Here is a 26,666-nt window from a genome sequence, read left to right on the forward strand (position 1 = left end):
GCAGATCAGACACGGCAGGTGCGGCCCACCGATTTGCTTGGACCGGCCAGCCCACCATCCAGCCACGGTCGCAGGTCAGACACGGCAGGTGCGGCCCACCGATTTGCTTGGACCAGGCAGCCCACCAGCCGGCCACGGTCGCAGATCAGACATGGTAGGTTGGACCCACCAGTTTGCCTGGGCGTCTCCCACCAGCCTTTCGTCAATTCGTCACAGATCGTAGGCAGCTGGGGGATCGCTCAGTGCTTTGTTTGAGTCCACCCTTAGCCCATGATCAGCCTGCAATGCATTTCGCCTTTAGCTTGTTCGCAGCTCGTTCTCAGCTCTTCCCCGGCTTACCTGCAGCTTGTCCCTAATTTGATTATCATCGTGTCATCACTCATTTCTAGGTCGTCCCAACCAGCCCCTAGTTCTTCCCCAACGCGCCCCAGGCTCGTCCCCAGCCCCCAGCCCGTCATTTGCCCGTGCCCAGCTGATCCCCAGCCTGTCTCAAGGTCGTCCCCAGCCCCCAGCCCGTCATTTGCCCGTGCCCAGTTGATCCCCAGCCTGTCTCAAGCTCGTCTCCAGCCCGTCCACTGGTCGTGCCCACACCTCCCCCGCGCGCCCCCAGCGCTTCTTCAGCTTGTCACCAGCTACTCCCAACCGTCCCCAATCCGCCCCTAATCCATCCCCAGCCCGTCCCCAGCCTGTCTCTAGCTGCCCACAGCCCGTCTCCAGCTCGTCTCCAGCTCATCCCCGTCATCCCTATCCCGTCCCGAGCCTGTCCCCAGTCCGTCCCCAGGCCCTCCCTGCCCCGTCCCCAGGCCAGCCCTAGTGTGTCGCCGCCGGTTGCATGTGACGTCACAGGCGCGGACCGCGCCCGCGGGTGGCGTGCGGTGGCGGCGGCGGCGGCGGCGACGGCGGCCGCCCCTGGGCCGCTGGGCCGGTTCTGGGTCAGTGAGAGCCGCGCGCGGCCCGCGTCGCCCGCCCCAGTCTCCCTCCAGACGTGATCCGCTCAACATGAGGCTGCTCGTGCTCCTGGCCTGTCTGGCGCTGGCCGCCGCCGTCCCGCAGCAGGTGAGCGCCCCGGCTCCGCTGCGCCTGACACTGCACCCCGCACGGCTCTGTACAGACTGCACGCCCCTCCGCCACCCCACCTAACACACGGTTCTGCACTCTACGCACGGCTCTTGGTCCCCGACCACTGGTGCTCCCAACAACCGTACTTCTCGTGAGACGCCCCGCTCGCTCGCGCCGGCTCCCTGCGTTCGCTGCATTGGTAACAAGCGTCCATGCCCACGTGAGCTCCAGTAGCGGCGCCCGGTGGATTAGGCGGATTCCGCAAGCACGTGGGAATCATGGCAAGGCTGAAAACCGGACGCGCATGTGCTCTCCGGTCTGTTCCGGCCGCAGAGGTCTGAGCAGGCGTTAGGAATGCCAAGGTGACCACAAAATTGTCGTTGGTTAGAAACTTGTTGTCTATGATAACTTGCGTTGCATATTGTTGACTTCCTGTTTCTGCGTCTTTGACATGGACACTAATAACAAGCACTGATATCAGTCGCCTACCTAGTGGGCTCATAGCCACAAGTCAGCCGACCCCCTAGAACCTAGGTGCAGACCCGAACGCTTAGCCTCCTGAATATATGAGCCATGCATTGATACGTTTCAGGCCATCACTTGCGGGCCTTAATATCAGTCCATCGTGCATAAGAACCTCGCCGCCACGTACCGGCCCGAGTCTGACAAGACATGACGGCTCGGTACAAAAACCCGGCGTACAAGCTGGGCGCGATGATTAGCACTGCGTGGTGCGCGCAGGCGTGCAAAATAAACTGGCAATATTTGTTATGCTATCAATACATTACTATGTAGATAAAGTGCAAACACGACGCTCATGTTGCAAACTATTCTTCGCAGATTTGATCAGAAAAGAGCAATTGCTTCTTTCAACGAGATTATATGGTTATATTTTTTTCTCTTCTTCTAACTATTCTACGCAGATTTGATCAGAAAAGACCAATTACTTCTTTCAACGAGATTATATGGTTATATTTGTTTTTCTCCGTCCTCTTTTCTGATAAGTTGAACTCATGTTTGTACGTTAAGCGTTTAGAGACAAATATCATGATACTTGACTATAAGCATCGTTTTGAGCTGACATGAAACGCATCGACACCTTTGGAGCAGTACCACTTCCTTGTGGCATGGAGGCTGTTAACTTTTTTGTACTGTCGTGGAGCGCTTGGCTGAAATCGTCTTGGTGATCTAATTACGTGTATTTTTGGTCAAACTTGCACAAACACAACGAACTTGTTATTCTTTTCACTTAACCCTGTTGCAAACCAGACCAAACAAGACGTGCAGCCCCGAGTCGACGCGCTCCATAAACGGTCGCGGTCGGCGGTTCCCACAAGACCGGGAAAGAATTTGTAATGTCACGACCGAGCCTCGCATGCACAAGTCGAATGAACGCAACGATCAGGAACAAACCGCCAGAACGGTGCCAGAAGCTGATGGCTTGGACACCAGAACAGTGTCAATGCACATTCACGGTCTCTTAACGCTCTGAGAACTGGCTTCACCAACGAGAGTAGCACCAGTTGGGTGTCGGTGGCTCACAACACTGAAGGACTGGTAAAAAACCGCTGGCTCTGCGTCATCGTCTGATATAGGGGTCAGAAGTTATCCCGTCACCGTATGAGATGAAGTCAGCGTAGTCAACCTTGACGTATTTTGCAACTTAGCGGAAAGCCCTGATGAGATGCAGTAGGCTTACAGGACACACCACCCTGACAAGGTTCATGACGAAACCGGAACACCGCGCACATAGTGTCTGGATCCTGATCTTATGGGTCTGACTGACGAGGCCGGGGAGGCGACCCAGGACCAGCAGTCAGGCGGTCGCTTCCCGATGATCGCGAGCCAGAGCACGATGACATCAGGTCAGCCGATCTTTCGCGGCCCGGGCGGCCGGCCGGGACAGGTCGCGCGCGACCACCACTGACCTGGCAGGATGTGGGCCACGGTCAGTGACCCGGCCGCGCGCCAGGAACCTGTTCAGAGCGCACGAGCGCCGGCGCCCCACTTACCGCTCATCCCGTATGCAGTGGCGCCGCCGGTTTCTCCGCCGCGTCGCCGCACCTCCCGAAATGATCGGCGCACGCCCGGGAGCAGGCCCCGCTCGTGTGGGGTCAGCCTCCGCCGCCCGACGGCCTCCCGCCGACGCCGAGCGACGGGCGTCGGCGGCGGCGCTGAGCCCGCCGGCAGCGGCCGCGGCGGTCGGCGACGCCCGCGCCCGCGGTGTATGCCGCCGCCGCAGCGACGCGTCGGGCGGCTGCGGCCGTCGGGCCGGCCGTGAGCGATTGGTGGCCGAACTGACGCGGCCGCAGTCCGTGACCCACTGGCGCGTCACCGTCTTCCGCCAGCCCCGTGCCGGGCCTCGTGTCTGCCCGGAATGTGGCGCGGCCGCACGCCGCCCCCTGCACAGCTCCCACTGCATGCCGCCATTCGCGTGCTCTGCATACCGGCAGCTGGGTGATGAGGATCGGGCTTCACTGATGGCTTCGGAGGCGTCAGATGAGCATGCGATGTAGATTGTGCTTGGAGCGCGTCCGTGCCCGGCGCTGCGGTGGCCAGCGGCCGCCGCCTGGCCCGGGACGAGCAGACCAGGTAGCGATGACCCACAGACCCACTATCAGGAGAGCAGACTACACTGACCCACAGACCCACGAGCAGAGCAGGCCTCACTGACCCACAGACCCACTGCGAGGAGACCAGGTCACACCGACCCACAGACCCGTCACGGGCTGAGCGGCCCATACGGACCCACAGACCCGTCACGGGCGGAGCGGCCCATACAGACCCACAGACCCGTCACGGGCGGAGAGGCACATACAGACCCACAGACCCGTCACGGGCTGAGCGGCCCATACAGACCCACAGACCCGTCACGGGCGGAGCGCACCACACTGACCCATATACCCACCACCAGGAGAGCAGACCACACTGGCCCACAGACCCACCACGAGCCTCCCCATCTCGAGCATGTGATGACCAGTGCATTCTGCCGACCGTGCCCCTTTGTCGTGTACTGTTGGTCTGCACCGTTGCAGGGACGCCGGGTGAAGCCGAGTCTGGGCAACTCGCTGTCAGGAGGAGGACCCGTCTGCGGCGACGGTGAGTGCACTCGGCAACCCATCCCATGGGGGGATCACCTGCGCTGTAAGCGTGTGATTCGCGCCACCAAGTCCGTGTGATGACCCTGTAACTGCCTCCCTGAACATGACCGCCTCCGGGCGAAACAGCGGGCAGCGTGTCGCCGTGCGATCTGCCTCGCGCACAAGTCGGCTGATTCACCGTCGTTTCACTCTTGGCTACGCCTAAACATGTGAAGAAAGCCGACTCCGGGCATATGCCGGCTGTTACTCGACACGCACTTTCTACACGCTAGCTAATACTCACTGGGAGCAGCTCCAGGTCGCCGACGCCGTCCGAACGGCCGCGCGGTAAACCGTCAGACGGGGACTTCAAGTAGTGGCTGTGCGGTAAATCGTCAGACGGGGACTTCAAGTAGTGGCTGCGCGGTAACCCGTCGGCCGGAGATTGCACGCGTCGACGTGCTCCCAGCGCGGGACATGCAGGCTGGCCGGCTCCCATTCAAGGGCGGATCTAGAACACTGCCTTGGATGGGCTTAAAATAAAAAATAGGGTGCTGACTTTAAGCACTTGTCGGATTGAATTTCTTTTGTCTGAAACTTAGCCATCTTGGGGGATGACCGGCCTCCATCTCGATCCGCTACTGGTTCCATCTCAGGCACGCGCCGCTCGCGCGAGCCGGGCCGCCGCGCCGTTTCTGGCGCGGCGTGCTAGAAAGCCGCCGACCGGTCCTGTGACGGCGGCTCCAGCCACCAGCGCGCGCCGCCGTGTCCATATCAGAGGCCGCTGCGTCGACAGGCGGCCGTCACGGCGGAAGCCAGCCCCTCGGAGGCTGCCGCGGCGGTCAGTGAGCGGCGGCCGGTCAGGGTCCGCCGCAGGCCGGGCCGGGGCGCCGCGGCGGCGCAGGTGCGCATGGGCGGCGGCGGGGGCGGCCGCGCTCGGGCGGGCCCACCCGCAGAGGGAGGGGCGCGGGCGTGGCGCCGCCACCGGGCGGATCGCGCCCGGCTGCGCGGCCGGTGGTGCAGCACCAAGGCTGGGCGCCGCTGCCGGACCCGGCCCCGTTCGCCTTGAGGATGAGATCTCGGCGCCGCGCGCGGTCGACGCGCTTCCTTCTCGCGATGGGGTGCAGCCGTCCGCGAGGGGCCGCCCCAGCCGGAGGGCGCGGGCCGCGCCGCCGCCGCCTCTCCGCTGTCGGGTCGAGGTGTGTGGCTTATCGCCACGCCACGATCGCGGCCGGACGCCTATCGCGAGGTTGGCGAAACCGCGCTGTCGGTCTGCAGATGTTCTATGTAGCATTGGTTCCGTACAACTACCGTAGTGCGTGAGTGGCAGATGTTCCACGTACAGATGCTTTGTGGTTCGTACACGCTTTCGTGCGCCAGATTATATCCCATATTCGTCGTTTCAGGCCTCCTATTACACAGTTATGTCCAGCAATCTGAGTGACATTAGACGGGATATACAGAGACGGGGTTTCGCTCCCAGATATTGATCGCAGCTACCTCGTTAAAAAAGGGAGTCGGTTTCTCCGTCGTTTCCTGGCCTACTGGAAACCCATTGAAAGCGCCGTTGAGAGCCGAGGGGCGGGTGCTTCCCATCGGGCGGATAAAAAGCCTCCGGCCTCTCCCAGTTGGGTAAACAGGGTGGACGCACCGCCGCCGCATCCACTCCGACCCCGACAACCGCCCATGCTGATGGTCGGGGCGGACGCGCTGGGAGCGGCGCAAACTCACGAACCGGCCGCCACTGCCGGGGGGCTTGTGCAAGGGTCAGAGGGCAGCGGTTTGCGTCACGGCGCGCGGGAGCGGCGGGCCCCGCTGGGAGGGCGCCGTGCGGCCGTGGGGGCGGCCCATGCTCTCCCCGCTCACCCGCCGACCTTTCGGCTGCACCGCGAGGCGCCGCCGGGCCCGCCAGCCGGCGATCAGCGCGCCCCGCTCGGCCGGGGGAGCAGCGCTGCCGCAGGAACAGCGCCAATCCCGAGGTCGTTTCGAAGCTCAGCATGCCTTTTAGTGAAGCAGTGTGCGTGAGACTCACGTCGAGTATATCTGCGTCAGACGCTTTGGCGGTCCTGTGTCCATGGTCAGGTATCCCGGGAGAAGGCGAGTGCGGGGAGATGGTGGGGGGTGGAGGTCGGGGGACTTGAGCATGGGAAGTCGCCGAGTGGAAAGCAGACCAGACAGGTACCGTTGCCTGCCTGTCTGTCAGCCGTGGAAGGCTACTGACATAGGAGGAAAGTACTTGGACATTGCCATATTCTTAAAGCCTGGTTAAGCACGCGTCCACCTAGCAGTAACTACCCAGCGGTCAACAACAGAGCTTTATTGGGTGCGTTTTTCCTGTCATTTTCTACATGCAGGCTAGTCTGAGGTTAGGCTGATATAATCTTGTCTCATTTAGTTGAAAGCTGCCGAGTGCACCTCCTGAGCCCCGACTGAGGCGACCAATGGTTGGGTGGTTGTGCGATTTGCAATCAAACGGCGTAGATCTGCGCGGCTTTCAACAGCGGATTGCGGAATGAATGATAAGAATCGCACCGTTGCGTCGATAAATGTTTGCGTGCATGTACCCTGTACCGGATAGTCATAGCTTCTCCTGCAACATTGCAGCAAGCTAATCGTTTGAATGCAAAATCAAGCCTGTTGCAATGTGTGTGTGTGTGTGTGTGTGTGTGTGTGTGTGTGTGTGGGTGGGTGGGTGTGGGTGTGTGGGTGTGTGGGTGTGGGTGTGGGTGTGGGTGTGGGTGGGTGGGTGTGGGTGTGTGGGTGTGTGGGTGTGGGTGTGTGGGTGGGTGTGGGTGTGGGTGTGTGGGTGTGTGGGTGTGGGTGTGGGTGTGGGTGTGGGTGTGGGTGTGGGTGGGTGGGTGTGGGTGTGTGGGTGTGTGGGTGTGGGTGTGTGGGTGGGTGTGGGTGTGGGTGTGTGCGTGTGGGAGCACGTGAGCAAGAGAAGCCGGCTGAAGTGACGATCCCACGCTCGATTTACGAAAACTATTTTATCGTTGACTATGTCGCACCCGTCTGGTCCGACCACGACATGCAATTCTTGCCAACGGTCAGGTTTGATTTAGTATAAACACGCAGGATAAAACACTTCCTTGGAAAACTAAACACCTCTGTCATCACTCCTCACACGTTTTCAAGAGTGTGCCGGCCATCTTCACTCGAAGGTGACGCTTTTCACGTCAGCTGCCTGAGATTGAGCGGTGTGAGGCGCCATCTGACCCTGCTCACGCGGCTGCGGCTCCGTGTGTCTGAGTGTGAGCTGGCACGCAGCGCCGCATGCACACGAGCGCTCTCTCTCTCTCTGGCCATCCACAGCGTGGCACCGCACCCGCTGTAGCACCAGGGTCACACGTGTAGCACCGCACAGCGTGGCACCGCACCACAGGGTCTCAGCGTGGCACCGCACCCCTTGTAGCGCCAGGGTCACACGTGTAGCACCACACAGCGTGGCACCGCACCACAGGGTCCCAACGTGGCACCGCACCCCTTGTAGCGCCAGGGTCACAAGTGCTCGAACGCGGAAGCGACCTCAGAGTGCCATCTCACAAACTCATTATCTGGAGGTCGACCGGTTCGCCAAGAAAAGCGTGCTTATCTCGGAGAAGGCCACATGCTGTCTGAGCTTCGTCAAGCGTGCAGGGCTCCAGCAGCATGGCACGTGCACACGAACCAGTGCCGCCCGTCAGCTGTTGCACAAAGCATTTCTTGCAGCGCGTCGCTGGTGACCGAGCGAAGCAGGATCGTCGGTCGGAAAAGACCTGAGGGAGATCTGCACGTGATTTGTGTGAGGGCCGTCTTCCATTCACGAGATGAGACGCTTGGGTATGCCATGGGCACTGGGCTTAAAAATCGGCCCTAACTGCTTAAGGCGCATCGTCGTCGATCAAAAGAAACGCCTGCCTTCGGATACAGCAACGGAACAACTTGAGGCTTGTACCCTGAAGGTTGCAATCAATCAGTAAGATGCGTGCGAATCCAGTGGCATTTTAGCGTTGCAGTGGCGATGTCTGTGGCCTGGTCCCTCCCCCCCCCCCCCGCGATCCTGACATCTGTGGTCAGCAGCTCTGTCTGGCCGAAGAGGCGCGCCAAGACCCGGGCCTGGATAGGCAAGTGCCACTCAAGCGTCAAATGATGCAGACTGCATGCTATGACGTTTAGCATTAACGCCCTCGGCACCACCAAACTCTCGGGCCTTGAAAAGCTATGGCTGGCTGGTGCACACATTGTATTGGTTCATGCGGCCCAAAATTTGTCCAACAAATATCGTGAATCCAGCAAGACTTAATCCTGCAATCTCAGAAAGAACGACCCGCTGTTGTCATTTTCCCGTAGAGGTTCGTTTAGCTAAGGCAACATTGCCTGCAAGCGAGCAAGCAAAGCGGTCCGCTTTTTTGTCGGTGCATAATTGGAAGGCACGCGGCGGTCCTTGCGCAAGGGCCGACAGCGCTAACCAAATGAGCACATGGCCATGAGAGCCACTTAGTCCTGAAGCACATCTCGCACCGTGCGTTGTGAAATCTGTGCCCCCCCCCCCCCCCCCGTGTCTCAGCGTGGTATGCCGCGCAGCATGCTCATTAGGCACTGACCGCACGCTGCGCCAAGGAGTGTCCCGGAACCGGTGACGGCTGCCTCCAGAGAGAGCCGCGCTCGCCAGGCTTAAGTCCGGGTGTCAATCGTGCGGATAAGCCGGGCGCGGTGCCGGTGGCCTAGCGTGGACGGTAGTCATGCGCATGCCGCCTGCATGGCCCGATGCAAGCGCATCTACTTTGGGTCGGTAACTTCTTGCAGAAAATGTCTGCCTTCGCGACGAATTTCAGTCAAAAGTCACCAAACCATGGCTTTTCCTGGAGGCTTTCCGAAGTGGCGGGGGGTGGGATCTAACCATCGGCGCGCGAAAAGGCATCTGTGTTGAGCGCCACACCAGCAGTGCATAGCATCTGCCCGAGTGCCCAACGGGCATCAGTGCAGTAGGCACACATCTAGGTGTGCTGTGTGCACACAGAAGCCTGTCTACATACATGCCTGATTCCCTGGAGCTTGCCGCGACCCGGTGCGTGCTTATCGGCGGACAAACGAGCCGCTCGAGGCGCTGGCACCGTGCCAGTTGTAGTGTGATGGGATGTGTAGATCTAGCTTGTCATGATGCCAGCCGTCTTCCCGTTTTGTTGAGTGTCTGAGTGTCCCCAGAGGTCACGAGCGATGCATGAAAGGTGTGCAGATACAGATATGTATGGCATGCATTGAAAAAGGCGCTCACCTTTTGTTTTTGCTTCTTCGAACACGAGCGACCGCCGCTGAAACAATGGACTGGCCAGGCATGCACAAAGAACAATGCTGCATAAATACATTTTGATCATGAATAAGCAAACAAAAATACAAAAACGAACATCAGCACGACATTAGCCCTGATCAGTCAGTTATACAACCCACCTCGTGAAAATATTGTAAATCGTCATTAGAACTCGGCCTTAAGTTAATTTTAAAAATGAAGTCGCAGGTGGACGACAAAATTCCGTACCTGCGGGTACTTCATCAGCGGAAGCACGTGCCCTCGCGTGCCTACCACGATGCCGGAATCGTCCGATAGATTGCCCAACCCTGGCCCGCGCTTGGGTCCCCTTCTTTCCTAAGCGGACACCGTTAGTGGGGGGGGGGGGGGGGGGGACGCCCACCTCACCATCGATCAAGTCCGGCCACGTCATGATATATCACGGCTGCATCGGAGCCTCTCCGCACGAAAACCGCACAGACCGGTGGCGTCTAAGCACCCCTGCCCGCAACGCCGGCAATTGGCCGACTAAGCCATACGGTAGCCGCTGAGGAGGCCAGAAAACCGGCCTCAGCTCGTCAACCCTGTTTGCGCGCCTAACCCGACTGGAAAAGCGCGCGCCCCGACTAAAAAAACGCAGCCGGAGGCATACCCATTTGGCGGAACACGACTGGGCGTGATTCGTCGGCGCCATGCTCCCCACGTCCTCCGGGGCCCGGTGGTTTAGCCCCAGGATGGCGCGGCCGCGTCGCGCCGTCTCTGCAACGCTCTGCGTGCCGGCAGCGGGGACGGGCGCGCACGAGCGATTCAGAACGGCAGGCGTGCGCGAGGCCATAGACCACCGGCGTCGGCGCGCGGCCGCACCCGGCTGCCGGCTGCGGAGAGGTCGCTGATCGGAGCCGTGGCGGAGAAAGCCGGCTGGCGGCGGGCCAGAGGGCGGACGACATGTTCACGCGCCAGGACAGGTCATGCCGTGGTCCGGGGAGCTGGTGCGGGGCCTGGCGCCGGTCAGCGGTCGGCTGCGGGCGACCGGCGCCAGGCGGCAACCTGTCCACGGATCGGGCCCCGCAAGAGGGGTGCCGGCAAAAAGGGCATCACGACAAGCAGCTACCGTGTCCTTGGAGGGGAGCTTTTCGTGCTCGGCACCATGCTCCGAGGGAAGGCGCCATTAGTGGGAGCCATGGGGAGGAGCCGTTCCTGACGACCGGTGGTCCAGCTGTCTGTCGAGCGCTCATGGGCCACTCCCGATGGACCGCGCCCGCCTGCAGGAAAACCGCGCCCGGCCGCTCCAATTTCAAGGTTTTCCGCGTGAGGCTATCGATAGCCGTTACGACACGAGGCCAGCGCGTGGCACCGGCGTGGAGAAAGTGGGAGAATCTGGGCTACCACCGGATGCCCGCTGGCCAGGCCGCCACCGATCCTGGTCCGGTCCGGCTCGGAGGCGGCGGTCCTGGACCCGTCCGGTCCTGGTCGGCGATCCAAGCTGATGGTCCTGAGCGGCGGTCCTCGGAGTCTCGTCAGTCATGACTGGGTGGTCCGGTGGTCCTGCGGTCCGGTCCAGACCGGTGGCGCTGGCCGATGGTGCCGAGTGTAGTCCTCGCTGACTCTAGGACTGCGACCCGTGGGCTGTGATGGTACCCGGCCTGTGATGCTGGTAGTCTCCAAAGACCGGTCCCCGGCCAGACGCCCTGATGTTCCCCAGCCGGTGGTCCGCGCCCGGAGGCTCCTATGATACACGACCGCCGGTCCCAAAGGTCCCGGGCAGCCGGACCTCGACGATCCCCGGCCGGCAGTCCCTGTCGTCCGCGAAGTAGAAGGGTCCTCGGTCGGCTGTCCTGGCTGACCCCAGGCCACCGGTCCTGACTGGCCCGGTCTGCCCGGCTCACCGGCCGCAGAGGCCCGGCCTACCGCGCCGGCCCGATGAGGGCGTGGTCCGACCGACAGCCTCCGGCCGCCCGCTCGGCCGCCGCCCGCGTCCCTTCCAATATGTGGCCACTTTGCAGGAGAAATCACGCTCTTTCGGAGAGAAAACGGGACCGCCGCGCCCAAAGTCGACTTTCGGAGTTTCGCTACGGTGATGGCCCGAACGGCAGCGTTTGTGTTTCCTGACGGGGTAGCAACCTTAGTCACTGACGAGCGCTGCTGATCCGTTCTCTTTAGCGTGTGTTCACGATTTAGGTGGGCAACAGCATGTCTCGTTTTTTAAGCCATGACCGCTCATGAATCCGGCGCTTGGGCTGAGGAAAGTCGGCGGTCATGCGACAGTGTTGACGCTGTGGCGACACAAGAAACAAACGCCATGTCAGTCCGGCTCCGTCCTGGCTGCACGATATCAAGTCTTACCCGTGCCTCACCAGGCTGTAGTATCATCTGATCAAAAACCTCTGACTCAGATGGAAAGTGGATGCACGTTTGATTTATATATCATAACTGATTTATATAGCGTTTCTAGATGCGAGGCAGTTTGTGTGAAATGTGTGTGATCAACACATGAAAACAGGAATTAAATGCTCTGGATGTTAGCTGGAGTAGACGCTTTCACATTTTCACTCTTCTTCGCTGACGGAGCATATTCCCATTCCAAAGTGGCATGCTGCTGGGAGCGCGGTCCACGCTCAGCGTCCATGGACTGCCCGCTGTCAGCCGCGGGCATGGTTTCAGGCTTTTCGATGGCGTAACGCCGACCGATCAGCCAGCTCGTGCCGGGGACCGCAGCGTTCAGGGCTGTGGTGGCAGGGCCGATTCCCCCGAGGCTTCTCCAGCAGCCTCACAGCTTCCGCCGACGCCTACGCCGAGCGTGCGGCGCTGCTGGAGCCGCGTCCGGAGGCGGAGGGGGCCGCCCCGCCGCCAGCCGGCCGCTGGCCCCTGAGAAGTGGTGTCCGCGCTCACGTGACCGACGCTTTCACTGGCGACAATTAGCGCCGCATTAAGCGGGCGGCTCACTCGTAAGCGGCGCCGCGGTATGCCGCCGGCGCGCCGGGTTCGGCCCGACACGCGCTGTCCAGCCGGCCGCGCGCCAGGTTCGGCCCGACGTGCGCCGTCCAGCCGGCCGCGCGCCGGGTTCGGCCCGACGTGCGCCGTCCAGCCGGCTGCGCGCGACCCCGCGTTTGGCGGCCGTGGCGCTGCAGCAACGGAGCGCCGAGAAGGGCAGGGTCTCGGCTCGTGAGGTGACAGCCGATGTCGACGTGGGCGTGGCTGCCAACGGTGGGGGACAATGACATCTGTGGATTTCACTGCACGAGCTCTGAGAATGACCAGAAGTCGTGGGTTGGTTTGCCACTAATAGACATTGCAACGGACTCGCCATACCCTAAATCATTGAGGAATGTGTCTGGACGGCTGCTTATGTCTGTGGTCTGTGGCTGAGTGGGTCATTTCATTCTCATTTTATTTCATATGCTTTCAACAAATCGTGTCTTTGCTTCCGGGAGACGGCCACTTACCTAAACGAACTACTAGGCCATACTATTCACAGGCCCACCCGAGTGTGTTCCCTTTTCGCCTATTATGGTCCGCCTCAAGCAGCTTTGTACCTATCTGATTTGAAGTGTATGTATGGTTACCGCAGATTCGTTATGTAGGCTTTGACGGAAGTGTCGAAACCGACTTCGTCGGCACAGGCATCGTTGATTATGCCGCCACGCCAGCTGTTTTTTGAGAACGTTCATGCTAAGTGTTCGAAGATCCAAGCAGAGGCTACCACAATGGGCTCAGCTTAACATTTATGCTAGGCGCAAAAATCAGACCTGGGTCCCCAACTCAAAGTCCTCACTGGCATCACCACACTGTCAGCGTATAGGCCGACCACGTCAACCGCCGACCCGCCTCGACCCGACCCAAACCGCGCCTCCTTCCGGCAGCGGGCAACGCGGAGGCGAGCAAGCCGCAGAACCTGCGCGTGTCGGAGCTGGTGTCGTGGGTGCGCATCACGTGGGACCGGCCGGCCTGCGAGGGTGACCTTAACTCCTACATCATGGTCGTGCTGGGCGGCAGCACCAGCTACGACACCGAGATCAAGGTGAGGTAGGGTGCTGGTCCTCCGGTGCCTCGTCTGACGTCGGCTGCGTCATCGGCCGGCTGCTTTGATTGGCGACTTTTCACGCGCTGCATGTTTTCGGGGTGTCTGCGTTGAGCCGGCGTGCAGCTTCTGAAGTGGAGCCCGCCTTGTTGTTCGCATCTGTTCTGACCTCTGATGCTGACGCTGGCTCGACAAAAGCGGTATGTGTGGTGACCTCTGCCGTGGGTGTTCTGACCTCTGACACTGACGCTGGCCCGACAAAAGCGGTATGTGTGGTGACCTCTGCCGTGGGTGTTCTGACCTCTGATGCTGACGCTGGCCCGACAAAAACCGTACGTGTGGTGACCTCTGCCGTGGGCTCGCTCGTGCTCGCGGCACCTCGGTCCAACTCAGACGCAAGTCCATCCTCACCGGCGTCACCTGTGCTCACCTCTGCCGCCGGTGCGCCTGCGCCGCGCAGAGCCTCACCCCTGGCGCGTGTCGGCGGGTCGCCGTCTCACCCCGCGCCGCCCGCTCCACAGTGTGACGAGCAGCAGTGTTCGTACGACATGAACCCAGCCGTGTGCGACTACTGCATCAGACCGGGCGTCGACTACACGTTCTCGGTGGCCGCTGTGCTCGAGAACTCGCAGCTGGGTCCGGCCGCCACCGTCAACCAGGCCGTCGGTAAGCGGGAGCTCACGATCTGTCCTCCCCTCCCCTCCAGCCGGCAGAGCTGACAAACTGGTCCCCCCCCCCCGGCCGCAGCAGAGGCCGTCATCCCAGCTTCTCCAGTCCGCAGGGAGTTCGCGGCCCAATTCCCTCCTTTCCGCCTCCGTGTGGACCCACCTCCTCGGGTCCGCAGCGAGCTCTGAAGCCCGCCCTCCATGCCCGGGAAAGCCATCAGGGACGGCCGCGTTTTTCACGCAAGGCTTAGCACGCAGGCGGAATACGTTGCCTTGACTTATTGTTCACGTGGGTGACACTGGCTCTCCCTGCATCGCAAGCCGTTTTTGTTTGTGCTGCCGTCAAGGCCAAGGCGGGACAAAGAGCTTCTTTTTTCTGAAGAGTGAAGTTCATGATCAGTACAGCGCCGGGGTTGTTGGCCTCTTGTCAGTTGTTTGTAATATCACCATCTGAGTACCAGGTTATCCAAGCATCAACAAGATTCTGTGAAAATAATGTTAGGCAACAGCGGCAGATAACTGTTTCATCGGCTGCTGTCACCTTGAAATATTTTGCATGGTCTGTTTTCAATCGATTTTTAATTACATGGTTGGTGCATTGTAGACTTCGCGGATTAGCTTACATCCTGTTCCGATCGACACCATTGGCTATTTTCCGTGATGCAAGTGGGGCGCTGAAAGAGCCCCTGCATAAATCCATACCTAAAAGGCCTTACAGGAAAAGTTGGACCATTACCAAAGGTCCGACAAGATTAAATCACCTGTACAAGGACCGTTAGCACAGTGTCCCCAAACGACGGTGCATACTTTGTGCACCAGGTGCGCGGTGAAGGCTGGAGAACCCATGCATCTGCCGTATGACCCAATGCAGCGCTTGCTCCTTTAACCATCTCCTCATCAAAAGCTCAGGCGAACAAGCCACCAACAACACCCCACCCGTCCCCAGATGTGGAGACGTGTCCCAACTTTGTGGCGCCGCTGCACACGACCACGCTGTGCCGGGGTGTCTCCGAGGTCAACGCCAACGGCGACTGCAACAACGACATCCTCTGGAGCAAGGGCTCCATGTGCCAGGCGCGCTGCGAGGAGGGCTACGGCTTTTATGAGTCACCGGCCAAGAAGTACTCGTGCGGCGCTGGTGGCGAGTGGAGTCCGAGCGGCAGCGCGCCCCAGTGCTACCGTGAGTACCCCCCCCCCCCCCCCCGCCGCCGCCGAGGCCGCTCGAGGGGCTTCTGCAGTGGGGCTCGGCGGGTTGCTGTGGCACTCGCGGTGGCGTTTAAAGGCGGGCTGGGTGGGACTGGTCTTTGCGGCTCCACGGAACTTGACAGTTACGGTTTGTGCTGCACGGTATATATATATATATATATATATATATATATATATATATATATATATATATATATATATATATATAGTGTGTTGTGTGTGTGTGTGTGTGTGTGTGTGTGTGTGTGTATCACGTTCCATATCATCATCGGGGACTGGCATGTCTGATATGGCATGATCTTTACAAGGAAATCTTTCCGAATATTTTTGGTATGCACTTGGTATCAGAACCCATACTAGTATTGCTTCGAAAACCTCGATCCCAGCTCTCCATCACAGCAATTCTAGTTCAAGTAACATTGGTCGATACATGCCCAGCACTGCCGCGACACGGCAAACTATGTCTCATCCTGGGCTCTCGTCCTTTGATAATTGCCGTCAAAGACCAGCGTTACGAGCGCCGTTCGGTTTTTATCCCACATGTCTGTTACACACCTAACACAGCTGAACTCGCTACCAACAGAGCTACAGGGCTGCACGTTTTAGCTCAGTGAACTGCAGGGGCTACCGTTTAGTGACGAGCTTTGATGGCTTTCACGATTACGTTCCAAAAGCACATTTTATGAGCATGGTAGCGTTGTTTTGCCATGTGATGCACATGCTCCGTGGCAGGAGTAGAATCCAGGTATTTTGGTAGCCATGTCACTTCTGCGTATTTGTACCATCTCGCTACAAAAGTTCTCAGGTGGCAGCATTTCAACCATTGCTGGTGGAGGTGAATACGAGCCAGAGCTCATGGCGAGCCTGAAGCGCCGACATGCAGTGCTACACGGGTGCTACACGGGTGTTACACGTGGGCAACCGGCCATAACGAGCTCGTGTCCAACCCGCAGAGATCGTGCCCGTGTTTTCCGCCAACCTGCAGTATAAGATCACGTACCAACGCGAGTCGGTGGAGTCACTCAAACACCAGTTCGACGGCCTCGTCTACAAGTACAACGACATCTTCTGTCCATATCCGGAGGAGTGCGGCGTCTCCGACCTCAGCATGAAGGCATCGGTAAGGCCACTCGCTCTCCATGCACGGGGACGAGGGGGAGGGGTCACAACGCTCTCGTGACCATGGAAACGGCCTTGAAGCGACAGATATTCTCACGGGTGACGCATTCTCACATATGACGGTTTCACATTTTCGCTTAACCCGGCTGTTCTGGTATATCGGAGGTCGGTTATATCCAGAACAGGAACTCATAGTGACGAAAAGTTAGAAGCTTAGGGTTTTTTGCCCGTATCGAGCGAAACCCCCTCGTCCCGTTATTCGCCATGTTACACGTGAACTTGCGACTTTGTTCTTTCAGTTGATCTTATAAGGGTCGAATGGTGACTTACAAGATCTCCCCATACGTACTGTTTCTGTATTGTAGCGTCTGCATAAGTTGGCACCGCATGGTTGAACACTGAATGTGTCTGATGCCTCCTCTGTTTGTAACTATACAGATTGATTCGGCTTGGCTCACACACATACAAAGTGTTTAGCTTTACTGCGAAATCAAATCAAATTTACGTGTAAACTAGATGGCGGCAAATAGCTTCTCAAACCACTTAGCGAATCGCACAAACATCGCCTCTGGCATTAAGAGAAATACATGAAGAATAGAAGAATAGCAGTGCCAAAAATGCATTCGTTTTTAATACACGTGCCCGGCTCGCCTTCTCAAGTTTTGACCTCAGATTACTGAGACAAGCAATAACTTGCCCATGGAACAATGCTCGTGGTTGTGGTCCAGCAACTCTGCTGAATCATGTATGGCCTTTCAAGCGACTGTTGTATCTGTGAATGGCGATTCGTTCCTCGGTTCACGACGGGTCAAAATGACAATCAGTAAAGCACAATGCTTCCCCATTGCGACTCAACGGTCTATGGAGGTCACCAAAGTCAACGTCTGGTGCACACTAGGTTCTCATCATGCGTCTCTCACCCCACCCCAGACCTTTAGACCTCTATCACCTCAGACCTCCAGCCAAATCTCCCCCTGTCCATTACTGACAACGGCCATCTCCCCGCAGCGTGACAACGATGGCCGCCCGCTGGTTGACGTGGTGCTCACCATTGACACGCCAGTCTACAACATCACCGACCAGGAGGGTTTCGTCGACATTGTCGGCGAGGCGCTCAACACTGTCACCGAGGACAACGCCTTCATGACCCTCATCGACTACGACAACATCGAGCTGGTGCTGCCCGTACTCAGTCGCCAGGGCAAGCGCACCAAGGCAGTGCCTATGCTCTGCTGCCAGAAGTGCCCCGAGGGTCACGACTACCGGCTCGGACACTGCGGTTAGTTGGCGAGGCGGCCGCCAGGTGTCGGGGCGGGCGGTCTGCCAGGGACCGGGAGGGAGCACGCTGGAAGATGGCAGAAGCGTATGTTAGTGGTGGAACGCGAGAGGAACGGGGGTAACGGACGTTAGCTTGGCACACGCTTCTGAGGCAATAACGGATGCTGGTGTTTATTTGTAGGTGGGGGTACAAAACGCACGGTAGTGCGAGTCAACTTGAATGTTGGTCGAGTGTCTATCAGAGACGATGCAGCAATTGAAATAGTCTCGAGACAACCAAAAACGAAGAATTAACTCTCATCTAACACTCGCTTGAATTCGTGCAGTAGCCAAGTAGGCTAAACTACGACTGATCATGATCGATTGTGTTAAGTTGCTCACATTTGGCTTTTGATTCTTTTCCTCAAGGATATTTCGCTGGCTATCTCATGCCTGACGATTGCCATGGTGAAGAGAGGCGTTCATTGCTCTATGGTTTGCTTTTATATTTCGGTTACTGCCCAACAGACACCATTAAGTCAAGGTTGGTCTTGATCGCCCTCACGCTGTGCTACGACAGACAGAGGGCCGACACTGATGCTTGTTTTCCTCTCCGTGCAGTGAACTGCCCGGACGGTGTCTGCAACTGATCCCGGCTGGGTAGCCCACTCGCCTGAGGTGCTGCGGGCCCGGGTCAGCTCAGCGCCACAGCCGAGCAGCGGGAGCGGGACGCTCGCTGTCGGTCGGTCAACTCCGCCGTCGACGCATCCTCCGGCGGCGAACCCCTCCCCTCCCGGAAACCCTCCCCCTGGTCGCGCGTCCGCCCATGACGCGGGGGTCGTCGCGGACGCCACGCCTCCGGATGGAGTCCGCCCGCCGCCCGCATGGACTCGCGCGTCCGCGGCGCGCCGTGCGAAGTCCGCACCGTCGGTCCGCGGCGTGCGGCGAGTGCGGCGAGTGTGCGTCTTCCGTGCAGTGCCCAGCGACGGCGGCAGTCTGCGCGTGGCCGGGACCTGAGCCGGCCGCGTTAGTGTAGTTCTGAGTGGCGGCGGGCGCCAGCGCAGGGTCGAGCCCGTGCGGCGGACGGTGCGGCGCGCCCAGCAGGCCGGCACACGTGCTCTCAACGGTGAGAGAGTCGAAGCGATGCGTCGTATTGATACGTGCTCAACGTCTTACCCATACCATGTGAAGCAAATCAACCCAATAGACCGGTAGACCAGAACGCTAGAACCTTTGTAGACAAGCTCCGTAGAACAGCCGCATCTTTCCGTCCTCATCGCTAGGCCATCGACCCTATTTATTGTTACAATATTCTGTAGGTGGAGTAATACGCGACGAAGCATCCCCGGAGCCTCGATCTGCCGTTGGTTGTTGCAAGTTTCATGACTGTGTTTCCGAAGTGTGTGTAAATAAACGGTCTAAAACATAATAAAACCCAAACGCGGTCGCATATTCTACTCGTTCAGAGGCCAGCACTCGATCAAGACTCCTCAGCGCAGCCTGACCGCCCACGTTCGATGTTCAGCTCTCAAAACCAGTCAGATGGGATCGTAGAATTTATGTCGCGGGCCCGCGTAACACCTTCAATAAGACACGAAGTCCTGAGCACCGATTGAAAGGTTCGGCCTGGGTTCCCTTGCGATGGTCACAAATTCAGCCGGGCGAAGCGACGGAGTAGTCCGCAGCCGCCAGGTGGTAGCAGCGGGCTGGGAGCTCCTCCTCCCGCCGGGCGCCGGTGGCGCCACCTGCTGGGGAGGCCTCCCGGCCGCGCCGCCGCCGGGATGACGGGTGAACGGCGGCCGGCTGCGGGCCACCGGGTACGTGGAAATGTGCTGGAGCTGCAACAGGGCGGGGGGGGGGGGGGCGTCAGGGTGACAACGGTCCCGGGACGGCCCCGGGGGCTCCGGAACAAGCCTCTCCTCACCACAACGTTCGGAACGGTACTTTTGCGAAGCATTTGGGAAGCGCCACAGCTGTACTGAACGTTAAGTTGCTGAAAAATTTGGCAACGGATAGACTTCAGTTAAGAGCGACAGAGAGAGAGAGAATTAAGTATGCATGCATTGCTACGCAATCAAATCACATTCAAAGTGTGTGAATGAATGAGTGAATGAATGAATTGAGAACGGATGGAGTGAGTCATATTACAGAATGAATGGGTAATGTATACTGACCGGATCTTAGGCCGCCTCCGCCTCCTCCTCCTTCTTGCCTCCGACGAGCAGATCTAACACGCCTCCCAGGTCGATCTTGCCCTGGTCATCGATGTCGAACTGCTCAAACGCCTCGTCCACCTCCTTGGGCGTGAACTTCTCGCCCCATGTCAGCAGCGAGTGCCGGAAGCTGTCGCTGTTGATGGTGCCGTCGCCGTCGTCGAAGGCCTTGAAGGCGCTGACGATAACGTCGTCGTCGTCGGCCTCACCGGACTGCCGGCTGGCGAACATCGAGAGAAGCATGGTGAAGTTGATGGGTCCGGGCGCGTCGGCCAGCATCTCCTCCAGCTCCTTGTCAGAGACGATCTTGCCGATGATGTCGAAGGAGCTCCGGATGTCGCTCTTGTTGAGGATGCCGTCCTTGTCAGCGTCCATCATCTGGAAGCCCTCCTTGAACTCGTTCACTTGCTGCTGGGAGAAGCAGGAGAAGACGCTGCTGCCAGCCTTCTTGCTGGATTTCTTGCCCTGTCGAAGGGTCAAAACTCCATTAAGCAGTGTGATACATAAGATTGGTACGCTTTTCAGTTCGAGCAAGCACCTAAAAAAACTCAGGAATATACCGGACGCCCGAATTCATCAAAAATAATAACTAGGTTTTCATCTCACTGTTCACCGCCATGAGTCATCTGTACTCTTGCGCCTAATGACACAATAGAAATGAATCATGGCAGCGGACCAACGTATTTCTGTTCTGTGTATTGCGGTCCAAAATACCCTCAACAGAGAAACTGGGCCGGTCACTCGCAATGCGGATGGTTTTGTTTGGCAACGTGCCAGGTCCGTTGTGGACCTGTTTGGACCCTGGGTTGTGTGGAGGCCATGGCGCTCGTGCAGAGTCACCGGTTCACATGCGGCGTCGAGCAACTCACGCTGGACCGCTTGGCCGAGGCCGGCTTCGCGGGCTCCGGGGCAGGGGCAGGGGCTGCTTCGGCCTCATCGCCCTCCTTCTTCTTCTTCCTCTTCTTCTTCTCTTTGTCGTCAGCCTGAGGGGGGAAACAGACAGGTCAGCGTGATGGAGGGAGGTGAGGGTAATGGGGTAAATGGAAGGAGGTGAGGATGATGGGGTAAATGCAGACGCTGTCACGTGGGGTGATCTGCATCTCAAACGGTGGGGCGGGACTGTGGCAACGAAGTTCCATGGCATGAACCTTGGTCAAATTTTGCCCGAAATGTGGCGGTGGAGTCCTTTGGCTCCGTTCGGCCGGTTCAAGATCCCAAATGCTGGGCAATCGTCCTCATTGTCGCTTGGCACCATCGACACCGGAAGTTATGTCGGTAGTTGGCAATAACTCTCGGGAACTTTCAGACCACAGTCCGCATGAGCATCGGTCACTGACAGACAAACCTTGCTCATGATCGCTTGACCTCTGCAGTAAAGGCGAGGTCACCGACACGATATTGTACGTGTGACGACTTAGACAGTCATAATATACCGCTAACCGCCAAACAATCCGCAGTGCGTGCATCCAGCAGTTCATCTCACACCGACTCCCACCCCTCGACAGCGTCACGTGTGTCGCACCGCCCCAGACACCCTCCAGCGTGTCGCGCACCGGGCCGCCACGAGCTACGCGTGTCTGCCCCGGCTGTCTCAGACACCCGACACCGTATCAAGTGTCGGCACGCCTGCCGTCCGGCGGCGCGCCCTGGACCGCTGGGCTGGCGCGGCCGCCTTATAAACCCCGTTGGCCAGCTGCCAGCAGCGGCTATAAATACCGGGCAGGAGGCCTGCAGGCGGCCAGACAACGGCCCCGCCAACGACCCACCGCAACGCGCTGTGACCCACGGCAGCCCACATCACAGGCCCATTGTGACGCACTTCGAGCCGCAGCGATGCACATCTGCTGCCGCCGCAGCGAGCCGCACCATGGGTGCCCCGAATTAGAGAGATTCGTCACGACGAAGCGCACCCGCGACGGCACGCGCGGAACGACCCACTGTAGGGAACGGTGTTCGATGATGACCCACGCCAGAGGCTCATCGTAAACCGATTCAATCGCCTATCTACCCAGAGTTTAGCAGCGCGCCGCATACGCGCGAAATTTCTTGAGTGGCGTCAAATTACATAGGGTGTTCCCAATAAGAGCTGCACGTTCCCCCGAGGGTCATTGTGAGAGTTGCCCCTTCTCCGAACCAATGCCAGACACCCACCACAACTAGTCACACTTCAATCCACCTAAGCTTAACCACCACGCTACGAACTGTGCTTCAATGGCATTCAACAGCGACGCAACGGGAGTGACCCTCTACGACCTAGAACAAGACCCCCTGCAGTCAACCGTCCCCCCAACCACGCACAACAGCGACCCATCTCAACCAGCCGCGGTGGCGACCCATCTCAACCAGCCGCTACGCTCAGTGCAACGGCATGCGGCAGCGATCTGTGGCAGCCAACAGTAACCCACAAACTCCCAACACGGCGGCCCTCGGCGGCGCCCGGCGACACGTCAGCCCTGCTCGCGCTAGTGTTATTATACCAGGATTCAATTTCCTACCAGATTTGAAATGTACGAAAGCTAGAATAACCAGCAGTGGAACTCAACGTTGTGGTCAGTTCTGCCAAAATAGCTGGCAAAATTTACCACGGATGCGTTTTCACTTCATCATGTACCTACTCCTTATTTTACGTCTGCGGGTACGTAGGTCAGTCTCATGGGACTGAGGTCGCAACCATAAAATGGCAAGGCGCATGATGTGAAACCAAAGCGCTGCCGCAGCAACATTTCTTGACTCCGGGTATTCTGGTGGGCCCGATGGTTTGCGTGGGTTGTGCCCCCGTTTACCAAAATTTTCTTGAATTTAAGATTTGGTGGCAAATGCGGTCCTCGACAAAGAAGACTCGCGTGAAAAAGACTGCAACGGTACACACCAGGGAGCTGCGGAGACGGGCGACGCCACACGACTATCCACTCTGGTGATCATGCATATATAACGAGCGCAATACCAGGACGATCCATGCCAGAAATGAATCGCGTTCGAACCCGATGAGGATTGGGATGCGTAACTGGATAGCAAAAACACGGGATCGGTCAAGCATTGCAAGCTGAAAAAACGTAAAATGGTTCCCATTTCCTCCTACCTCCTTCCCCAGCACTGGATTCGCATCTTTCTTTCCACCAATTGGCCCGTCTCTGTAGTCATTCCGAGCATCTCGGCAATACGCACGTAATGGCTCCCATGATCGCCTCAGTGTCAGAGGCCGAAGCTGCCGACTGCGTGTAATGGCCGCGTGTAATGGCTCCCACGATCGCCTCAGTGTCACAGGCTGAAGCTGCCGACTTCGTGTAATGGCTGCGTGTAATGGCTCCCACGATCGCCTCAGTGTCACAAGCCGAAGCTGCCGACTGCGTGTAATGGCTGCGTGTAATGGCTCCCACGATCGCCTCAGTGTCACAGGCCGGAGCTGCCGAGTGTGGTGGCATTGTCCCAAACAAAGGCCATTAGCAGGCTGCGGCGCAAACTGACGCAGCGAGGCTCTGGTCAAATGACCGCCAACTGTGCATACCACCGTCCTAATGTAACCACCGCACCCAACAACGAGCGCACTATCGTCCCCTCACACCAGTGACTGTCAGACGTAAGCACCCTGTTCCGACGCGATAGAGGCGAGCCGGCGTTAATGGCGCGTGACGTCCTGACAGCAGCCTGCCAACTCAGGCGACGGCGCATGCCATTGCCAGCATGTAACGGCCAGCTAACCGCCCGCGGTGGCAGCACCATCCCGAGCTAACCTGCCGCGACCAACAGCGCTGCATTCCATTGACCCGACGTCCGTGATCAGTTAGCTGTCAACAGTGCCTAGTCTTGCGTCTAATGAACTCCTAACGGCGCACGTCAATGCCCTGGCACCGATTGTGCAGTCACAGGTGGTGTCTCCCTTCATGACAGTGTAGAGAGTCCTATTTGGCATCGCCTCAGCTTAACAAGGCATACCCGACAATGGTACGTGCCAAGATCACGCACCAATGGTCATATCCAACAATGAAAACGTAGCCAGTTCCAATGCAGCGATCTCACTCTAGCACGGGCAATCGTCCATTCACAAATTATAGACATCCGCACGCACGCAGACGGCGAATGAAGGACCAGTAGAAGCCCGCTGCTACCAAGAGTCTAACAGGAGCGGGCTGTATACCGCGGTAAATCTTCACACAAAGTTTATCATCTACGCCAAGGGCTTTCCTAGCGTTTTCGCAGCCTCACTTAATTGGAGATCGCATTACCCCATGATTAAGAAACACGATGGACAGTAAGGCAACACAACAAAGGCAGCACTGTAAGGCAATACAACACAAGTGAAAAATCAACAGCTTTGATTGACAACCCCAAGACAGATTGCGTTTTAAAGCGGATGTTGGCACACAACACACACACACGTATGTATGACTTCAAGCATTTGCCAAAGTACGGCTTCAGGAGGTTCCTGGCGGAAGGAGGGGTGTGGGGTAAGCAGGAAACATATTTAATAAAAAACAGAAAGGCTTTTGAAATTTTCTGAGTCTTTCGGCAACTTCCTATGGTTTGCGTCAAGTGTTGGGGTGACCCGACACCAATATTTGTGAGCGATGTCGCTTTGAAAAGTACAAACAACCACTCATGGACGATTGGACATTTCACACATACCATCTTCAAAACTACTATGTGCGCAAAACGAAGCAGGCGGCTGCCACCATGAACGCACTACAGAAAAAAACGGACGAAAGCCCAGCGCTATTGCCTCGTGCTCTGACGTCATGAAGGGCAATGAACTGACGCCTACCATCTACACAACTAAGCAACTGGAGACCAGAGACGCCAGAGTTGGACGGGCACGAGCGCCAGCTTACGACGGCATCAGCGCAAGCACGTCTCCTACGGCCTACGCAGCACTATAGTCAAACGCACCCCCTACAGGACCGCCACAACGGCACGCTACTACTGCCACCACCAGCGTTCCCACCGGCTCAGGCACCGCCTGGCGAAGTCAGCTCTGCAGACACGGCCACTGTCGCTATCATTAGCCTCAGGACCGCCACGGCCGCGGCGAGCGCGGCGCCGCGGACGCCCAGCTCGCCGACAGATGCCGCCTGGGGATGTTCAGGGGGGAGGGGGTATCTGGCGTTACACCGGCGGTGGCGGAGGGCCATCTGTCGCCGGCGATGAAGAACGGCCGGACATAGTTGGCCGTCGCTCCGGCGCGCCAATGCCGCCGACTGATCGGGGCGCAGACAGCCTGGGCCGGGAGGACAGCACCCCCTGACAGCCTGGGCCGGGAGGACGGCACCCCCTGACAGCCTGGGCCGGGAGGACGGCACCCCTGACGGTTGTGGACGGCAGGACGGCACCACCCGACGGCCGTGGACGGCAGGACGGCACCCCAGAGGATGGGGGGACGGCACCCCCTGACGGCCGTGGACGGCAGGACGGCACCCCTGACGGCTGTGGAAGGCAGGACGGCACCCTCTGATGGCCGTGGACGGCAGGACGGCACCCCAGAGGTGGGTGGGCGGCACCCGAGTACGGGAGGACGGCACCCTCTGACGGCCGTGGACGGCAGGACGGCACCCCGAGGACGGGGGGACGGCACCCCGAGGACGGGAGGACGGCACCCCGAAGGCGGCTGCGGCAGAGATAGGGCTCGAGGGTATCGGGAATGGGAGTTAAGAGGGCCTGTAGCTCCGGTCTAAGATCGGCAAGAGACCGGCTGCCATATTGAGAACAAGCGTGGGCCCCACCCAAACGGACAAAACCATGGCCTGTTCGTCGATATCGTTAGATACTCAAACGTTGAGATTACTGTGGGAAGGCAATAATTCATAAACTTTACGAATTGTTTACGAATGGCATAAGCTATAGCCCCCAGGCCCACCTGCACTTGCAATCAAAACACGGGTGACCCGACGACAGGCTGCCTCTCAGAGCTGATGTACATCGCGCTCCCCACACTTCCAAGACAGATCGGCAGCGCACGTCAGCAGTACAGCCGACTCATCGGCCATTGTCGGCGGGCTCCGAATAGCTGGGAGCGCGGCGGGATGCCAGGCACGACCGGCGTGCTCCGGATCACAGCGCGTGAAATGGGCGGCGCCGGTGTCGCTGAGGCGTGACCGCATTGTCTCGGCGACAGCGTCCCGTCAGCGCCGCCTCGGGCCTGCCTCGGGCCTGCCTCGGGCGCCGCCGGGCCTCCGCTCGGGCCGCACTCGGGCCGTTTTCCGGTCGCCACTCACCATGATGTCGCAGTAGCGGCCCGGAGCTGGCGACAGGGAGGAGCGGACAGCGCCGAGTCCACTGGACTGGAGGTCGGTCAGGCTCCAGGAGCTCGGCTCGGGCCGCGCCGGGCCCCACCAATGGGAGCCGCCGGCGCCGCCGCCGCCGCCAATGGCCCGCCTACCGCCTTATTCGGCCGAGGGCGGCGGTCGGGCCGCGGCCCCGCCCGCCCGCCTCGGGCGCCCTGGACGCCAGCCCGGGTCGGGGCACGCCGGCAGCGGCGGAGGCGGGCCACCCGCGTGGCAGGCGGCCGGCCGGTCCGGGGACGATCTCATCATCCCAAACGCCAGCGCCTGCACCGGTGAAGTCAAAGACGGAGGAGCCGTCGTCTAGGTTACCCTTTGCTCGTATACTGTTTCGTATATTGCTCGCATGAAATTCCATGAACGCCAATAATGCGCCGTATGGGAACTGGCATCCGACATGATGATCTCTACGGTTTACCCACGAACAGATGGTCCGAAAACACCTGATCGGAACATCGAGCTACATGTTACGCCACCCTCTGCCACGTCACACGACCCGAGGGCATCCGTC

At 58.9% G+C, this 26,666-nt stretch overlaps 2 protein-coding genes across 2 annotated transcripts; one reads left to right on the forward strand and one right to left on the reverse strand.

Moving 5' to 3' along the window:
• Positions 1-980: 980 nt before the first annotated feature.
• On the forward strand, positions 981-19,117 carry LOC119089729 (uncharacterized). The gene is made up of 8 exons (XM_037212542.1): positions 981-1,056; positions 4,095-4,158; positions 13,266-13,423; positions 13,945-14,089; positions 15,035-15,268; positions 16,248-16,414; positions 17,422-17,692; positions 18,292-19,117. The coding sequence occupies exons 1-8, from the start codon at positions 1,000-1,002 to the stop codon at positions 18,318-18,320; spliced, it is 1,125 nt and encodes a 374-aa protein (XP_037068437.1). The 5' UTR covers positions 981-999; the 3' UTR covers positions 18,321-19,117.
• A 94-nt stretch (positions 19,118-19,211) lies between these two features.
• On the reverse strand, positions 19,212-26,201 carry LOC119089727 (myosin regulatory light chain 2). Its single transcript, XM_037212539.1, has 4 exons — positions 26,090-26,201; positions 20,753-20,866; positions 19,845-20,348; positions 19,212-19,508 (listed from the first exon to the last, which is right to left on the reverse strand). The coding sequence occupies exons 1-3, from the start codon at positions 26,090-26,092 to the stop codon at positions 19,851-19,853; spliced, it is 615 nt and encodes a 204-aa protein (XP_037068434.1). The 5' UTR covers positions 26,093-26,201; the 3' UTR covers positions 19,212-19,508; positions 19,845-19,850.
• Positions 26,202-26,666: the final 465 nt, after the last annotated feature.

The sequence above is a fragment of the Pollicipes pollicipes genome, unplaced genomic scaffold, assembly GCF_011947565.3.
Source record: "Pollicipes pollicipes isolate AB1234 unplaced genomic scaffold, Ppol_2.1 Scaffold_3087;HRSCAF=3621_pilon_pilon_pilon, whole genome shotgun sequence".
Classification (NCBI taxonomy): Eukaryota; Metazoa; Arthropoda; class Thecostraca; order Pollicipedomorpha; family Pollicipedidae; genus Pollicipes; species Pollicipes pollicipes.

Coding starts and splice junctions, on each gene's coding strand:
- LOC119089727 (XM_037212539.1), bottom strand. Junction 20,349..20,752: donor CCTCGGCCAAGCGGTCCAGC/GTGAGTTGCTCG, acceptor ACCCTTCGACAG/GGCAAGAAATCCAGCAAGAA.
- LOC119089729 (XM_037212542.1), top strand. CDS start 1,000: ATGAGGCTGCTCGTGCTCCTGGCCTGTCTGGCGCTGGCCGCCGCCGTC. Junction 15,269..16,247: donor CAGCGCGCCCCAGTGCTACC/GTGAGTACCCCC, acceptor TCCAACCCGCAG/AGATCGTGCCCGTGTTTTCC. Junction 16,415..17,421: donor ACCTCAGCATGAAGGCATCG/GTAAGGCCACTC, acceptor ATCTCCCCGCAG/CGTGACAACGATGGCCGCCC.